The sequence below is a fragment of the Osmerus mordax genome, chromosome 26 (genome assembly GCF_038355195.1).
Source record: "Osmerus mordax isolate fOsmMor3 chromosome 26, fOsmMor3.pri, whole genome shotgun sequence".
Taxonomy (NCBI): domain Eukaryota; kingdom Metazoa; phylum Chordata; class Actinopteri; order Osmeriformes; family Osmeridae; genus Osmerus; species Osmerus mordax.
Genome location: NC_090075.1, coordinates 1,512,728 through 1,530,546, shown reverse-complemented (window position 1 = coordinate 1,530,546; position 17,819 = coordinate 1,512,728). Strand labels below are relative to the sequence as shown.

Here is a 17,819-nt window from a genome sequence, read left to right as displayed (position 1 = left end):
GACCTGCATTCTGAAAAGCCACATTCCATCGCATCTGCAAAGAGAACTAGATGTGACCGTCTTCCACACCTTGGTTTCTTACCTGGGAGGAGGGGAGTCCGTCTTGCAGTCCTGTATTCCGTCACACTATTAAATCCACAGTTCTCGCACACACACCTGGGCACAGGTAAAGCACAGGCGTCGGGATTATACTTAACAACTTCGCCGTATATATATATTTTTTTACATTTTGCACTTTTGCAGTGTGTTATTTCTGTGGAATGAGTTTTATCACTGGTTGGAGACGCAGCGTGAAGAAAAATGATAGCACAGGGTAAGTTGCAAAGCTGATGAAGAAACTCATTACTGTACATGTTATGTGATTTAAACATCAAGTCGTGAGAGTTAACACGTGCTGGATTTGCTTTAAAGTTTTTCAGATATTTTTGTTACACTGTTTGCAATGTTCTGCAGTGTTCTGTTGTGTAATCATCCTGATTTCTCAGCGAGATATCAACAAAATAGTCCCACCACGTTGAACAAGATTGAATAGTTCCGTAGTAATCCCTTGTCGAATCGGGACGTAGCAAGTGCATTATTCCAACTTTTTAAATACATGTTGTATTAGCCACCTTTACAAACAAAAAATTACGATAACAAGCATCGCATTTGTTATGACTCCTTTAAATCAGCAATTACAAGTGTAGGCTACCTTAAAATAGTTTCAGTAACCCGCCCCTAAGGGTTGATCCTTCTTGTACAATAAGATATGCGGAGGTTAAATAACCAAATGATGTGACGCGCGTTCTCCGACATGCCATCATGTTTGACTACAATGACAGGGAATCTATACCTTCATTCAACCCACATACGTACACAGGGTGTGTGTGTGTAAATATGTGCTTCCTTGTATACAGGACAAGCTAATGAAATTCTTACATATAGTGTAAATAACTTCTCTTTTTTAGTACTCCCTACAGTTTAAGATCCACACCCTGTACATGTTTTGTAATTACTGTAATTAAATCGGCTCATAATTAGGCTACATTTTCATATGCTGTTAATACATTTTGCCTTATTACTTTATTATTATTATTACTTTTCATTTTGAAGTGTGGCCCCACCTCTCCCTCTCCAGCTGCCCCCGGCAACCTAACGGATACCCTATTCTCATGCCCACACTATGTTGAACTTTGACCCCCATGCAGGGATCCAGTGCAGACGCAAGAAATCGCACATAGTCCTAACTCCCCAAATCGGTATGTTAACACACACACACACACACACTGACACACGCACACACAATATTACAGTTATAAAGCCTGCTGCTCATTGCAAATGCCACGGCAAAACTGATGAACAATTTTGCTTTCAGGTTGTCGGTCATAAACAGTGCAGCGCTTGATCCCATCCTCACAGATTTCAAGTATGTCTCCTCCAGCTGGTCAACTGATATTCCATAGTCACGTTGAACAACAGAGGCACTTATTCCTTCTCATAAACACAATATCTCTCATTTCTCCCCCTAAACCAAATATCTTCGCCCTTGTCCACAATGCCTGGATAATTGAGCCTTAGCTGAAAAGTTTTTTCTGTGTCAAGGCATCTATAGTTCTCAGTATAGAGTTACCGAGACAATAGTTCCTTTTCATCCGGTTTTCATCCATCCCTTGTGTTCAGCTTGTGTTCTGATCGGTTTTGCTTCCCTGTTTCAGGTTACAGTTACCAGACGACAAAGATGCTGTCAAATCCACGGAGCGTTCGAACACGTAAGCAGAGCCTGGCTCCTGTCTGTCCTTTAGAGTCCCAGTCTGTTGTGCTCTGAGACTCGACACCAAACACAGTTTTGTGCTGGAATAAGCCTCCACAAGGTTCATAAAATCCCAGAATCTGACTCGAGGGTTAGAGATAGGATATGGATTGGCGGGAAAGGAAAAACTAGTAAAAAACGTCCCTTGATCATTGAACCAAGCTTCCTGAGGCTAGCTCAGAGATGTAAGACAATAATAAAAAATAAAAAAAATCTTTTTTATAATGGTAACTTAATAACTTTATATACAGATGATTACAGGCGATGCAGAGGTGTTGTGATGGAAAGTTGAGAGGGGGGTGTGGAGCATGTCTGTTTCCTGCTGTTCGATCCATCAATAATGCAGATAGGGAAGGACTGAGAATAAACTGATCTCTCAGGAGCCAGCTGGAACTGGAGCATGGTTAGAAACGTTTACCATGAAAGAATTAGCCGGTTGAACTAAAGCCTGGTCTAAAGCTTGGATAACCCTAACTATGAAGCTGTTGAGAGGTTGAACTTGTTCCGTCAAATCGCAGGATTGGTCTAGTAAAACTGACGTAGACCAGAAGTTGCACTGATTGGCAGCTATGATCTAGTTGAAAGAAGCAGAAAAGGAAAGGGAAACAGAGATGGATTGAGAGACAGAGTCAGAGATAGAGAAACTAGACAGAGAGAGAGAGACAGAGAGAGGCAGACAGGCAGAGACAGAGAGAGTGCACAGTCAGTCTGCAGACAGAGCTAGTATTCTAGTAAAGAAGGAGACCCATGTGACAGAGCAGTGACACTCAGGTCACATGATACAGCCTCCTACCTCACAGTACTGCCCTCATTAAGGCCAATTACCCTTTAGCCCTGTGTGTGTGTGTGTGTGCGTGAGAGAGAGATAACAGAAAGGGATATTTAAACGTATTTGTATGTGTGTTTATGTATTTTACAGCTGTAGTTTTGCTGCAGTTTTGGTGTAGCGTGGTTCCTGTTACTGTGCTGTGAGTGGGACTGTGAGTCAGGCTGTGTGTGGGGCTGTTACTGTGCTGTGAGTCAGGCTGTGTGTGGGGGTGTTACTGTGCTGTGAGTCAGGCTGTGTGTGGGGCTGTTACTGTGCTGTGAGTCAGGTTGTGTGTGGGGCTGTTACTGTGCTGTGAGTCAGGCTGTGTGTGGGGCTGTTACTGTGCTGTGAGTCAGGCTGTGTGTAGGGCTGTTACTGTGCTGTGAGTCAGGCTGTGTGTGGGGCTGTTACTGTGCTGTGAGTCAGGCTGTGTGTGGGGCTGTTACTGTGCTGTGAGTCAGGCTGTGTGTGGGGGTATTACTGTGCTGTGAGTCAGGCTGTGTGTGGGGCTGTTCTGGCTGCTCTGCAGCAGTGGCGAAGAGGCTCGTCTGCCAGCCCACTGCCCTGCAGGGCTCCCTCTCCCTGCACCAGCATAACACTCCACTCTCTACGAACAAGGGGAGAGCAAGAGAACAAGAGAGAAAGGGACAGGGAGAGAGTGAGAGAGAGAGGGCGAAAGGGACAGAGAGAGAGTGAGAGTGAGAGATAGCGAGAGGGACGGAGACAGAGAGAGAGTGAGAAAGAGCGAGAGGGAGAGGGAGAGAGACAGAGAGAGAAAAAAGAGGATCAGAGGCAGAGTTTGTAGGGATGCAGTTCCCATTGTGGTCTCCTGTTATCTCTGGCAGCTCTGCCTCCGCTTGTTTGTACATCTGTACAGTCTCCCAAGGAGCTAGGCTCCACCCCCGACAGAGCATCGGCCAATGGGACGGAAGACTGCAGTGTGTAACGTGAGGGAGATGATGGGTGGATGAGGAGCTCAGGGGGAGGAGACACTGTGTGTGTGTGTGTGTGTGTGTGTGTGTGTGTGAAGACGGAAAGTTACGCAGCAGATAGAGGGTTTGATTATGTGTGTGATAGTCATGCCAATCTTATTAGGGGCTTCCAGTCTGCTGCTCTCTCTCTCCTCCCTCTGTCCCTCCCTCTCTCTCCTCCCTCTGTCCATCCTCTCCTCCTCTCTCCCTCTCTCTCCCTCTCTCTCTCTTTCTCTCTCTCTCTCTCCCCTGCCTGCCCTTCTGTCGCTGCTGGAGAGCGAACCACAGTTTGCTCCACTCTCCTGCTGACGGGGCCTGAGATAGTCAAACCTCTGCTGCCCTCCCTCTCTCTCTCTCTCTCTCTCTCTCTCTCTCTCTCCTTCTGACTCCCTCACTTGCTCGCTCCAGAACACTCTTACCAGATGAAAATGTCGGGAGACGAAGAATCTATGTCAAACGGGTAAGAGTTCCACTCTGCTGCATGCCCAGGGGATGTCAGGCTGTGTGTGTGTGTGTGTGTGTGTGTGTGTGTGAGAGAGAGAGAGAGTTTACAGTTAAAGCTGATGTCATTTCAGTAAAGGAAATAAGACATGGCTGTGTTTCTCAGCGTGAGGTATCTGGAAGAAAGCTCAAGGGTGACAAAGGAGCAGCTCGTATCTATTGTTGGGAAGTGTCAGAATTAAGAAGCTGCGTTGCTGCAGTGCTGCTCTGGTCGCCGTTCTCCGATACAGCAGCATGTCCTGAGGCAAACCGAGAAACTGCGTACTGTTCATTTTGTGTGTGCGTGCGTGTTTGTGTCTGCGTATGTGTTTGTCAGTCTGTGTGTGTGTCTGTGTATGTCAGTCTTAATAATCTCTTCATTGTGCAAGTTGCCCTCAGGAGAAATCAGCCCAGCATTTCAGAGATGCTGACTTCAATTTGAGTCATTATTGGGGGGACATAGAATACTGTGCAAACTTTGTCTCGGAAGATAACCTTGTATTGTGTCAATTGTCGTGCTTAAAGTCCCTGACCCTCAGCAAGACTCTGTGCACTCACAAGGACTTGTCATGTCACAATGGCACAGTATCACAATGGTCCTGGTTTTGGACAGACTTAGGTCTCATACATACTTGAGATGTGCTTAATCTATCAGCCATTCAGCACTTTTCATACTATCCAGTGGTACCACTGTGCTCGATGTCATAAACCAAGCACGTACCCAGTTTGGACAGGGTTTAGAGCTAGGTTTCTGTTATTTAGAACCAGACAAGTTCTCTGTGTTTTTCAAGTGTGATACAGTATCTGTAAAAGGGTTGCTGACAGCGAGAACTATCTGAATGCATACTACTGAACTAGTTTGCTGTTTTACCTAAAGCCTGGTAACATGCTATCTATCTTAGTTACTGACAGTCAACAAGTAGCTTGACCCAAACCAGCTCTGCAACATAACAGACAGTCAGTCAGTCGACTTTTTTGTCATGCATCAGCAGAACTCTTTGATCTGGTGTGCTGATGTTTGCGGGCCTTAGAAACGTAGTGTGCTCTTCATCAGCTGTGGGTAGAAGATGATAGCACACAGTGTGGAAGAGTTCCTAACACAGGCAGATCTCCTGTTGTCCTGTATAAGGGAGAAGGGAGTCAGATGGCTGAGTGGTGAGGAAGTCAGGCTAGTAATCTGAAGGTTACCAGTTCGATTCCCAGCCGTGCCAATTGACGTTGTGTCCTTGGGCAAGGCACTTCACCCTACTTGCTTCGGGGGGAATGTCCCTGTACTTACTGTAAGTCGCTCTGTATAAGAGCGTCTGCTAAATGACTAAATGTAAATGTAAGGGTCATGGGTTCGATTCCTACAAGAAGTAACAGACCAAACTTTGGAACGAGTGTGGATCGTAAAGTTTGTGGTTTCCGCGTTTTGGGGCTCGGTCTGCAGTTCACGGCATGGATGCTGTCAGCTGACCCTTCCGGTGGTGGGCGGAGCTCTGAAACAGGAAGTACAGATCTCCTCATTGTCATAGTGTGTGCCTGGTGGTCACCCCCCAGTCATTACCCCGGGGCGCTGAGAGTGTGTGTCTGTGGTCTGTGTGTGTAGGAGAGGATTAAGAGTGTGTGTCTGTGGTCTGTGTGTGTAGGAGAGGATTAAGAGTGTGTGTCTGTGGTCTGTGTGTGTAGGAGAGGATTAAGAGTGTGTGTCTGTGGTCTGTGTGTGTAGGAGAGGATTAAGAGTGTGAGTACCAGATCATGTATGAGTGTACGTGTGTGCATGTCTGATTGCTGTTCCCACATACACACGTGTGTGTGTGACTGAATACTGCTCTCTTGTCCCATATGATGTCTAAATGAAGTGGTTAAACATGTTGAAAGTTCTGGTGTATGGAAGAACATAAATAGCCCGTCTGTGTGACTGAGGGGCTGTGTGATACTCTGGAATGTCAGACCACAGCTGACTGTTAGTCACTCTTATTGACCAGATTAGACACAGCCACTTTCACCGCTAACAGACCAGCACACCCTGTTGTATCCAGCGGTAAAGGTATGTTGTGTGTGTGTGTGGTCCGCTTGATAAGAGCCTGCAAATCTTTATCTCTTATCCCTTAAAACCACAACATGAAAGTGGTTATTTCCGTTAAGATCCATACCACATTGATTAGCTTTTGATTGAAGAGCAGATAGCTGGCATGAGAGCCCACTAGACCAGCGATTCCCAACCTGTGGGCCGCGGCCCACTAGTGGTCCGCTAGGGTAATACAGGTTGGCCGCCAAACCAATGAAAACTAAAGTATGAAAAATGAATAAATATGTATATATACTGTTGTTAAATGATTATTAAAATTCGTACTAATTTAAAATGACATTTTGCCTTTAATTCATCATGACCGAAACACCAATAGTTAGCCTACGTGTGGCACAGCTAGCTAGCTATTTTTTTTTTTGCTACATTATAATGTACTCCATTATCTGTCAGCTTGCTTGCTAGTCGTTAATGTTAACTCACATAAGTTATTTGTTCCCTATGGATACTGTAATGTAACATGTCTTTCTTAGTTTCTAACAAAAATCTGGAAACGGGAGAGATCTCCGTGAGGGCGACCTGTTATCGGTCAATGAAATAAAGCGAAAATCCACACAATCTGAGTGTAGGGTTATGAGAGCAATAGCTAAGTGTTAACCACCTGTTCTGGTTATTAAAAGTCACGTTTCTAACTTCACCGGAAGTTCTAGACCTGGCCTGACGTGGTAGTTACACAGGTTACCTCTCTTCACAATGTTTGCTTACTGTGGCGCTGATGGAACTTTGTCTTCTGACCTCGAGTCATCCCTGCCTTCACTGTCTCTGGTCTAGAGCGCTCTTTGAGCTGCACAACACACAACTACAGCAAAACATCTTGTGCAGCCAATTAAGAAAGACTGACAGAGGGAAGGAGAGAGAGAGACAGAGAGGGAGAGAGACAGAGAAAGAGAGAGAAGAGAGCGAGAAAGAAAGGAGACATTGTTTGGACCATCTGTGTTTGTTAGCTAGCTAGCACAAGAACACCTAGGGACAGCCTGCATCCTGGACGCAGTGGTAAGAATGTGGGCCAGCGCGGTAAACCTCTGCTACTACTGAGGTGAGTCCAGGGACAAGGCTTGAAGGTCTGTTTCCTGGATTCACACCTAAAACAGGAACAGGGACACTGCAGCAAGCGTGTATGGGGAGAAGGAGGAAGGGAGAGGGATTGATAGAGCCAAGGAGGGAGGAGCTAGTGAGAGAATGAGAGAAGTGACGAGGCTCATTTAAAGACGTCGTAGCTGTAGCTCTTTGTTGTCGACGGTGATGTGTTCCTTTCTAATTTAAATGCTTCACTCTACACACAAACACACACACACAGAGACACACAGACGCACACACCCACACACACAGAGAGACACACAGACACCCCCCCTACACACACGCACACACACGATTTCTTACCTAGATTTTCACTGGGACAAAGTATCAGCTTTTGTCCTGTAGAACTGACCATCATGCGTACATCAAGTACACGTGACAGGAACCTTACAGCCATAAATCACACTGTCGTTGTTAGAAGAATGAGGCTAATTTCTCTCTGTGGTAAATGATTGACTGCTAAAAGGAGAACGAGATATAATCAGGGGGTGTTAAAAGTGTAAGTTCTGCTTGGTGGAGGGCATGTCTGTCTGGTTTAAGACCGACAAACACTTGAACTTGAATAAAGTGAAGGTGATAGGTTGCCTTATTCAACTCACAAAGAGCAAGTAACATAAATATTGTTTCTGTCTTCTCTCGCTCTCTCAATCTCTCTCTCTCTCAATCTCTCTCTCTCTCAATCTCTGTCTCTCTCTCTCTCTCTCTCTCTCTCTCTCTCTCTCTCTCTCTCTCTCTCTCTCTCTCTCTCTCTCTCTCTCTCTCTCTCTCTCTCTCTCTCTCTACCTTTCCTGTTCTCTGTCTTTGTCTCAAAATATATTGTGTTCACCTCACAGAGTAATCAAGATGCACAGAGTAACCCAGCCCTTGTCCCCTCCAGCTCCCCCAGGTCGGACCTGTCCCTGGCCCTGGCGGACTGCATGGTCGCTCTGGACCTGTTCCTCAGGAACCACTTTGAGGAAGCACAGGACATGTTACGCTGCAGGTGAGACCGAACCCCCCCCAGGAACCAGTCCTGGGGTCTGAGGGAAGCTGATCTCGGGTCAGTTTTGCCTTTCGTTGTAGAAAAGCAGAGCATGGACAGCCAGACTGAACAGGTTTGGGATCAGTATTTCTTCCATGAGAGGCCGGTCTGTAGACTCTACAACCTCTGTTTAAAAAAAAATGTATGCATCCCTTTACAGGCGAGTGCACCTATTACAGATCGGTTTAAGTTAAGCTTGTTTAAGTCTTTGGAATCTTTGCATACTCTATACTCTAACGAGCCGCTAACGTAACCATGAACACCAGAAACACGGTTATTCAGCAGATTGTGGAGCACCCACACACCTTTCTCTGATTACCTTTTGTCACCTGCTCTTTCACTCCTGCAACACCTGCTCTCTCTCTCTCTCCTTTGTCGTCATGGTCGTATTCACCATTCTGTCCCTTCAATATCTCCTGGGGTGTTAGCCAGGCCACTCCCTAGCCCTAATTTAACCTCCTCCTTGTGTGTGTGTGTGTGTGTACACTATCCCTGCCCCTAACTCAGTTTAAGGGATAAGTAACTGTAAAATGTTTCCATTTAATCCCTCCTATTAGGTCTCATTTAAAACAAAGTTTTGAATTGTTTTTCTGGCCCTGTTTTTGTGGGCAATTATGCAACCAGCTCTGATATTATAATCTGGTGGTCATAATAGTATCGTTTAACCCCACCCCCACTTGTGATTGGTCTGTCACTGGTTAAACCCACTTCAAACATGCAGGACGAAATCCTTGATCCTGGTTGCGCAACGTGTTTAAACACCTTGACGGAGGAAGTTCCAGGCTGCAGGCTTCAGACTGTCGACATCCCTGCTGTGGCCTAGGCTACGTGGCTGACACGCCCGGTGTGAACTGAAGGAGATCCAGCTCTCAGAAGCCTGCTCTAATCTGCCTCAATCTTCCCAAGCCACGCCCCCTCTGGCTCCGTCCTGACACCTGAGGCTATAGACTTCCTGTCAGCCTCCTGGGGCTCAGGGGGGATTCTGGGAACTGTAGTTTAACCCTTGTGTTATCTTCGGGTCATTCTGACCCATCAGTCATTGTGACCCACCGTCGTATTGAGACAAATTTACCTCATACAAAAACAAAGTGAAGCATTTTCTTTTAACTGTCGGGCTGTCTCAGACCCCCCACATTGGAATGGTTAAAAGAAAATTATTTGTATTTGTTTTTGTATTGGGTAAAATTGGGTAAACACAACGATTGTTCGTTATGAACCTTTGGGTCATGTGACCCGAAGGCAGCACGAGGGTTAAACAGAGGTGGGCCATGTTTGAGGTGAACAAAACCTTCCTCTGGCGTCTCTAGTGTTTTGTTCTCTGGCTGTAAGCTGCTGTCGTCGAGTCTTCCTGCTGTGGTGCTTTAGGGGCGTCACTAAGAGGTGTCGGGCTACACAGGCCCGACACTTAACCCAGTTACATAACACACCGATAACCAGGGGATTCAGCAAGGAAGAGACCTCTTCTTTCTTTCTCCCTTCCGTCCTTCTCTCTCTCTCTCTCTCTCTCTCTCTCTCTCTCTCTCTCTCTCTCTCTCTCTCTCTCTCTCTGTCTCTCCCTCCCTCTCTCTCTGTCTCTCCCTCCCTCTCTCCTTCTTATTTATTTGCTCTTTCACCTTCTTCCTTTGTCTCCGTTTGTCCTCCTCACGCACCTCCTGACTCCCCACTTTCTCTTTACCCTCCCTCCCTCCCTCCCTCCCTCCCTCCAGCTCTGCTGTTCTGACGCAGCATGCTGAACCAGGTACAGGAACACTCTGCAGCAGCTCTCTCTCTCTCTCTCTCTCTCTCTCTCTCTCTCTCTCTCTGTCTCTCTCTCTCTCTCTCCCTCCTCCCCCAAAACAGCCAACACTGAATCATACACACTGCCAAAGCCTAGCATAGGACTCAGACACATACACAACCCTGCAAGCGTCCTTCAGGGCCATAAACTGTGCTTGTTACAACACTACAACGCGACTTGGCCTTCAGTCATCGGGCTGGAGTAACCCCCCTCCTCACACACACACGCACGCACACACACACACACACACAATAAACCTGCCACTGTTCAGAAATACCATCTTGTCTTCCTTCCAGAATAGTGCTGGGTCATATCCAGTCCTACATTTTAAAATATAAATCAGAGAAACAAATGAAATAGTAATGTCTCTGCTTGTTACTTTTCCTTTCTCCCGATGATGTCATGAGACCTCAACCATCGCCCGACCTCTGACCCCCCCCACCTAGGCTGCGTCCTGCCCTCACGTCGAGCAGAGTCACCGTGAGAGATGCTTCTGTCGTTCAGACAGATCACCGGCTGTTCTGCCAACCTCCCACTCTGCTGTCTCTCTAGCCGCTGTTCTGTCAGTCTGTCAGTCTGTCTGTCTGTCTGTCAGCATTTCTGATGGTCGGGTCCTTCCATCCATATCCACACAAACAAGATTCCCTCTTGGAGAGACTTTTCTGTAGCCATGCAGTGGTGTAGCTGTGACCCATAACTGTTATCGCTGCTGTGTGCGTCTGTCTGTCAAACTAAAAGCTATGCTGGCACATGTGGCTAGCTCTCCTGTACGGCAGACAGCCTCAGGGTTTTGTGGAGATCTCTGTTAAGGGACAATGTGTGCTCAGAGATGCCACATGGGCCCAGCAGGGCTGAATAGCAGCGTCGCGTCATTAATGTTGACACGCCACATTCCTCTGGGCTCTCCTGCATCTCTACCCCGACGTGTCTGCCCGTCCCGTGGTCGCTCGCTAGGCCGGACCCGTGGAACGTTCCGGAAACCAGTCAGGCCAGAGAAGCAGCTTGGTGGAATGTTGCTGCACCAGCTCTGTGACGTGGAGAAGCCCCCCTGTCTGTCACTACAGCAACCGAGAGTGTGTGTGTGTGTGTGTGTGTGTGTGTGTGTGTGTGTAGGTGTGTGTGAGCGTGTGTGTGTGTTTTGTGGTTGTGTGAGCGTGTGTGTGTGTGTATGAGCGTGTGTTTGTGTTTTGTGGTTGTGTGAGCGTGTGTGTGTGTGTGTGTGAGCGTGGGTGTGAGTGTGTGTGTGTGAGCGTGTGTGTGTGTGTGTGTGTGTGAGAGCGTGTGTGTGTGTGAGAGCGTGTGTGTGTGAGCGTGTGTGTGCGTGAGCGTGTGTGTGTGTGAGCGTGTGTGTGTGAGCGTGTTTGCCACCGCACATTCTTGCTTACGTGTGTGCATATGTGTGACATACGGCTTATGTGTACAGTGACGGTATTTATGTTTGCCTCTGTACGGTGCGGTAATTGGATGTGTGTGTGTGTGTGTGGTATCCGAGTGGTAGAGAGACATAAATCAAACAATGCTCGGTAGGTCTACGGATGTAATATTTCTAAAACCAACCTGAGCTGTTCCTGACTCATCGTTTGTTCTCAACGTGACAGCGTCCTGTCGTCTGAGTGACAGGGCAGGATTTTTAAACAACAATGGCAGCTATAAATAGCCTTTAAATAGCCGAAAGTCTTTTTTTTTTACCTCTCTGTTTCCTTCTTGTCATCCCTTCCTTACCTTTCGTTCTCAGGATCAAAGACAGTATGTACCACGCGCTCACCTACGCTACGATCCTGGAGATGCAGGCCATGATGACCTTTGACCCGGAACATATCCTGGCAGCAGGAAACACCATGAAGGAGGCCCAGGCTGTGTGTCAGAGGTGTGACATGACGCTCTGAGATGCATCACAGTCATTGCTTCACTTTGAAAAAGTTCATATATCAACCATGATGGGGTGTTCCTCTTTGGTCTAAAGGTAGATGTTTTGGTCCACACGTAGAAGCATGTCGGTTCCACCCCCGCACCCCCCCCTCACACATCCAGCACACAGACACACACACTCCATGCCGGTGTGAGGCTTGCACAGGCCCGCCGCCGCCCACGGATCCAACCGTTACCATGGCGACAGAGTAGAGCCGAATGAATCGATTCATGTTTCTGGTTTTCTTGTGACATCATCCGACACCGCCCGAGTCTCACCAGCCAGAGGAATTTCAGAGCAGCCCTGTAACAGCCGGCGGGCCGTGGTACTGGGGGGTGAAAATGCCACATTAGTTTTCACACACACACACAAACCAGCTCCAACCCTGTTTTCATGGGACGCTCAGTGACGGCTTGTTCAGGCGGCATGCTGACAGATTGCTGGGCTGGGCTGGTTTCACACAGCTTGTATCTGTGATCGATTTTTCGATCGTATGTTCCCTCTCGTAGATTCCGCAAAAAGTCAACCTTCTCCAACCGCAACTTCACAGAAGGTCAGTAGCATCCGAACAAGATCAGGGTGTGTGTGAGTGTGTGTCTGCATGTGGATACGTGTCTGTGTGTGTGTGTATACAATCAAAGCTAGATCTGTAACAGTGTATGACCTGTTGGATGCGTCTCCCTCAGAGAAGCTGCATGCTGAGGTGTGCTACGCAGAGTGTGTGTGTGTGTGTGTGTAACAGTGTCTGACCTGTCCCTCAGAGGAGCTGCATGCTGAGGTGTGCTACGCAGAGTGTCTCCTGCAGAGGGCAGCCCTCACCTTCCTTCAGGTAAACCTGAGTCTCTCTATCTCCCTCAACCAACTGGTGTCCCATGCTGGCCCATGGCCTGCTCCGCACCCACCACCCCTCCCTAATCCTCCTCTCTCTGTGCAGGATGAAAACATGATCAGCTTCATCAAAGGAGGAATTAAAGTCAGGAACAGCTACCAGACATATAAGTATGTTTTGTAGCCCCCCTCCCACACATGCACACATACTTCCACTCTCCGAACACCAAAACCCAAGTCACTAAAATGAGAAAGCTAAACCTCCCATCTCTCTCTCTCTCTCCCTCTCTCTCTACCTCTCTCTCTCTACCTCTCTCTCCCTCTTTCTCTACCTTTCTCTCTCTACCTCTCTCTCTCTACCTCTCTCTCTCCCTCTCTCTCTCCCTTTCTCTCTCTACCTCTCTCTCTACCTCTCTCTCTCTACCTCTCTCTCTCCCTCTCTCTACCTTTCTCTCTCTACCTCTCTCTCTCTCTCTCTCTCTCTCTCTCTCTCTCTCTCTCTCTCTCTCTCTCTCTCTCTCTCTCTCGTCTGTCTTCCAGAGAACTTCACACAGTGCTCCAGTCCTCCAGTTATGTCCATGGTGATAACCACGGACATTTTGAGGGCGGGGTCAAGCTCGGTGTTGGAGCCTTTAACCTGGTGAGAGGGCTGCTTACTAGCCACCATGTTTGTAGTTCTTCTTGTTCCTGGTGGAGCTACAGGATGGGCAAAATATTGGATTAACCTCAACTTTAATACTCCATTTATCACATTAAAGGTGCAAGCGCATGACACTAGACTGTATATGAGTATAAAGGATTCTCAATGTCTCTTTTTGTTTCCTTCTTGCCTCTGGATGCAGATGATCTCCATGCTGCCCACACGCACCCTCAGACTGCTGGAGTTTGTGGGTTTCTCTGGGAACAAGGTGAGGGGCGCTTCCTGGTGGTGTTGGGCCTGAGTCTGGGCATCAAAACAGGGGCTCTGATGATGAAGGGTTGTGTATCAGTGGTCATTATGACTAATGAGTGTGTGTCCCTGTGTGTGTGCGTGTGTGTGCAGGAGTTTGGTCTGCAGCAGCTCCAGGAGGGTCTGACAGAGCACACCTTCAGGTCGTTCCTGTGTAACATGCTGCTGCTCTGCTACCACACCTTCATGAGCTTCATCCTGGGTGAGTCACTGACTGGCTGGCTGACTGGCTGACCAGCTGACTGACTGACTGGCTGACCGATTGATAGACAGACACACAGTGTACAGGTGAATGCAGAGTGACTAACCTGTGTGTGCTGGTGTGGTGATGCAGGTACGGGGGAGGGGGACGTGGGCGATGCAGAGAAGCTCCTGCAGCCGTACCTCAAACAGTACCCCACGGTGAGTCTGCACATCCGGGATCCGAGTGGAGCTACGAGTGTTGGTGTCATAGGTCGAAGGATGTGTTTATGATGGGATGTTGTTTCCAGGGATCCATCTTCTTGTTCTTCGCTGGTCGGATAGAGGAGATCAAAGGAAACCTGGATGCTGTGAGTTCGTTGATACACCTGTCCATCCTTTCTTTTAGGAATTCACTCATTCATCAAATCATTCATTTGTGTGTGTGTGTGTCTGTGTGCATTTGTGTCTGTATGTGTGGGATTGCATGTATGTGGGTCTGCGTGTGTGTACTTGTGTGTGTGTGTACATGTGTGTGTGTGTGTACCAGGCTATAGCCCGCTTCGAGGAGTGCTGCGAGGCACAGCAGGAGTGGAAACAGTTCCACCACATGTGCTACTGGGAGCTGATGTGGTGCTTCACCTACAAGAGGCACTGGAAGATGGCCTACTTCTACGCTGACCTGCTCAGCAAGGAAAACACCTGGTCCAAGGTCGGATGGGAGGGGGGGTGGAGGGGTGGTGGACTCAATAACTTCCTCTAACTTTCTATGGCATGATGGCTTCCTGTTGTTTATAACTTCCTGTGGCTTGATCACTTCCTGACATTTGTGCTTGTGGTGCTGATGTAGGGCACAACGTCTCAGAAACACTCATGAAGTTAAAAGGGGTGGAGTGTCATGCACAGATCCTAGCTGGAGAGGGAACACAAGCTTAATACACAACAATGCAACACAGACATTATCTAAATGATCCTGAGCCAAACTAGTTCACATAGATATACTTTTAGATCAAGCTGTTCCAAGCTTTTGTTACTGTTGGATTGACATATTATTTAACGTTATTCTGCTAGGATCCTGTTTATGGTTGACTAGGTGATGAGTTATTATTCTCTGGAAAAGATGTCACTGCTCTGCTGTAGAAGTGTCATCACATCCCCTCGGCTAATTACAGCTTTCGTGATTTATAGTGTGTGATATGCCACGTTGTCTCTTGAGGTGTTAAATAATGCTTACACTGGTAACACCTGGCGTGTGTGTGTGTGTGTCTTTCGCTAGGCTACATATGCCTACATGAAGGGTGCCTATCTCAGCATGCTCAGCAAGGAGGAGTGCCAGCCGTTTGGGGAGAGTGAAGTCGCCCTCTTCAGGTGACAAGGGGAAACTACACCTGGATTTACTGCATTTACCATAAGTGTATATATCATGTACTGTATGTAGCATGTACTATTTGTATTATTATACAATACTAAACTATACTTTTATTGCAGGCAGGTCCATGGGCTGAAGCAGAAGATAGCGGGCAAGTCTTTACCCACGGAGAAGTTTGCGATCAGAAAGGCTCGTCGCTACTTGTCAGAGAGCCCCATCGCTGTCCCAGCCCCGCCCCTGGTCAGTACGTCACACGGTACCACGGCGCCACAAAGACTTTTCCGATCCAACATGAGGGTTTGAAACTGTGTGACTGTCACTGTTAATCCACGTGCTCTTGACAGGTTCGTCTACACGTTACAGTGTATTTGTAGTGGTTGTAACAACCATTGGCCTAAGGGAGTCAGGCTGAGCGGTGAGGGAATCGGGCTAGTAATCCGAAGGTTGCCAGTTCGATTCCCGGCCGTGCCAACTGACGTTGTGTCCTTGGGCAAGGCACTTCACCCTACTTGCCTCGGGGGAATGTCCCTGTACTTACTGTAAGTCGCTCTGGATAAGAGCATCTGCTAAATGACTAAATGTAAATGTAAATGTAAACAAGCAGCACTTTTAAGCTGAGGGATCTGTTTTCACTCAGACTGACTGCAGAAGCCCTGAGGGACCCAGACTGTTGTGAAAGGGGTTACCATGGTGTTAAGGGTTACCATGGTGTTGTGTCTGGGGTGTGTCTGTGCAGGAGATGATGTACATCTGGAATGGATACACGGTCATCGGCAAGCACAAAGACCTGACGGAGGGCATGCTGAAAACCCTGGACGAGGCGCAGAGCAAACTGGACTGTGGCCCAAGTAAATAACTTCCACTACGCTGAGCCTAGAATCACTACCAGGCTCCACCTCACCATCACTTCATCCAAGGCCACCTTGCTCAGCACTTAGCTGCACGTTACTTATCGTTTGTATCGGCGGAACCGACTGTATTGTTTGTTTTTTTAATATGTTGTTGTGCTGTCTCGTAAAACATATGTGTATGTCTGTGTGTGTGTTCCTCAGAGACAGAGTTCTCCATAGACGACCAGTGTCTCGTGAGCCTGCTGAAGGGCCTTTGTCTCAAGCACCTGGGACACCAGGACGAGGCGGAGCATTACTTTACCCTCGTGCTCTGCAAGTAAGACACACACACACACGCACACACACACACGCACACACGCACACACACACACACACACACGCACACACACACGCACACATACACACACACACACATACACACACACACACACACACGCACACGCACACATACACACACACACACACATACACACACACACGCACACACACACCCACACACGCACACACACACACACACACACACACACACATACATAAACACACTGTGCACACATTCTCCACTCTCTCTCTCACGCAAACCAACCAGCTGCCCCTGTGCACGTGTAACCCTGGCGACCGAGCGGTCACTGACCCGACCTGTGTTGTTTTGTCCGTCTCAGCGAGTCTCAGATCAAGTATGACCACTACCTGGTTCCCAACGCACTGCTGGAACACGGCCTGCTGTGCCTGGAGCAAGGCAGGAAGGAGGAGGGCGTCAAACTACTGGAGACGGCCAAGTGAGCAGGGAGGGGGTTCACCTCGTAGCCTAGTATATCCAACCAGGCTTCACACTTAAAATCACGCTGACCGTAGTTTGGAACTATAGCCGAACACATTTGAATGAATTTGATCTGAACCCACAGGATGTTGCGGTGTAGGTACTAGGTGTGCAAGCTCTTCTGGAGTACATCTTGCAGATGCTGTACTGTCTTGTGTTCACAAGGCTCTGCTTTGCTCCTTTGGTGTTTACAGGCAGAATTACAAGAACTACTCAATGGAATCACGAACTCACTTCCGCATCCAGGCTGCTCTCCACAAAGCCAAGGCCTCTACTGAAAACGGCCTCCACCTGCCCTCCAGCCCTTAGCCAATGGGAGGAGACCAGACCAAGGGCCAACTTCCTGCCATCCCACAATGCACTGCTTAGGCCAGCGCTGCTTGGGATGGGCCAATCAGAGCCAAAGTACCACTTCGCCCTCACAACGTTCAACCTTCAGCGGTCGCCTGACTGAACAGAAAACAAGCTCCTACCTAGACCATCTTCTTCACCCCTGATAAACAGGACTGATACACTATTGACATGGTCTTGGTCGACATGGTTGGCTACCAGTATATACCCAGGCTTCTCTTTATGCAGAATCTCTAAAGCAAATAATTGTATTGTATTTTTAATGACTGTCACTGGCCTGGGTCAAATACATTCATCAAATATGTAACTTTTCTGAAGTCTGTACTGGGTGAACGAAATCGAACACGGTACAGATTCTTGGTAATGGAATGTCGTTTGACCCAGGCCTACCAGGCCGCATCTGACTGGTTTATCACTCTCCATGGGATCTCTGAGCTCCCTCCCCGGTCTCTCTGATTGGCTTGTTGCGCCATGCGGCTCTACCATTGGTAAATGTGATTCTGTTCTCTATCTGTTATTCTTTTTTCATTAATGTCTCTTCCTTCTCTCTGAACCTTCTGCAATAGGTGCA

The 17,819-nt window shown here is 47.9% G+C and overlaps 1 protein-coding gene across 2 annotated transcripts; it reads left to right on the top strand.

Moving 5' to 3' along the window:
- Positions 1-94: 94 nt before the first annotated feature.
- Positions 95-17,758, top strand: ttc39a (tetratricopeptide repeat domain 39A). 2 transcript variants are annotated; one of them, XM_067229530.1, is made up of 21 exons: positions 95-313; positions 1,188-1,238; positions 1,355-1,405; positions 1,695-1,748; positions 8,074-8,178; positions 11,730-11,861; positions 12,413-12,456; positions 12,665-12,732; positions 12,838-12,902; positions 13,272-13,371; positions 13,574-13,639; positions 13,774-13,882; positions 14,015-14,082; positions 14,172-14,231; positions 14,411-14,572; positions 15,137-15,228; positions 15,349-15,469; positions 15,966-16,077; positions 16,282-16,396; positions 16,740-16,856; positions 17,092-17,758. In XM_067229530.1, the coding sequence occupies exons 1-21, from the start codon at positions 261-263 to the stop codon at positions 17,204-17,206; spliced, it is 1,860 nt and encodes a 619-aa protein (XP_067085631.1). In that variant the 5' UTR covers positions 95-260; the 3' UTR covers positions 17,207-17,758. The 2 variants fall into 2 exon arrangements, with proteins under 2 accessions (XP_067085631.1, XP_067085632.1); XM_067229531.1 differs by lacking the exons at positions 95-313; positions 1,188-1,238; positions 1,355-1,405; ... (11 more) ...; positions 14,411-14,572; positions 15,137-15,228 and having other exon boundaries at positions 15,458-15,573.
- Positions 17,759-17,819: the final 61 nt, after the last annotated feature.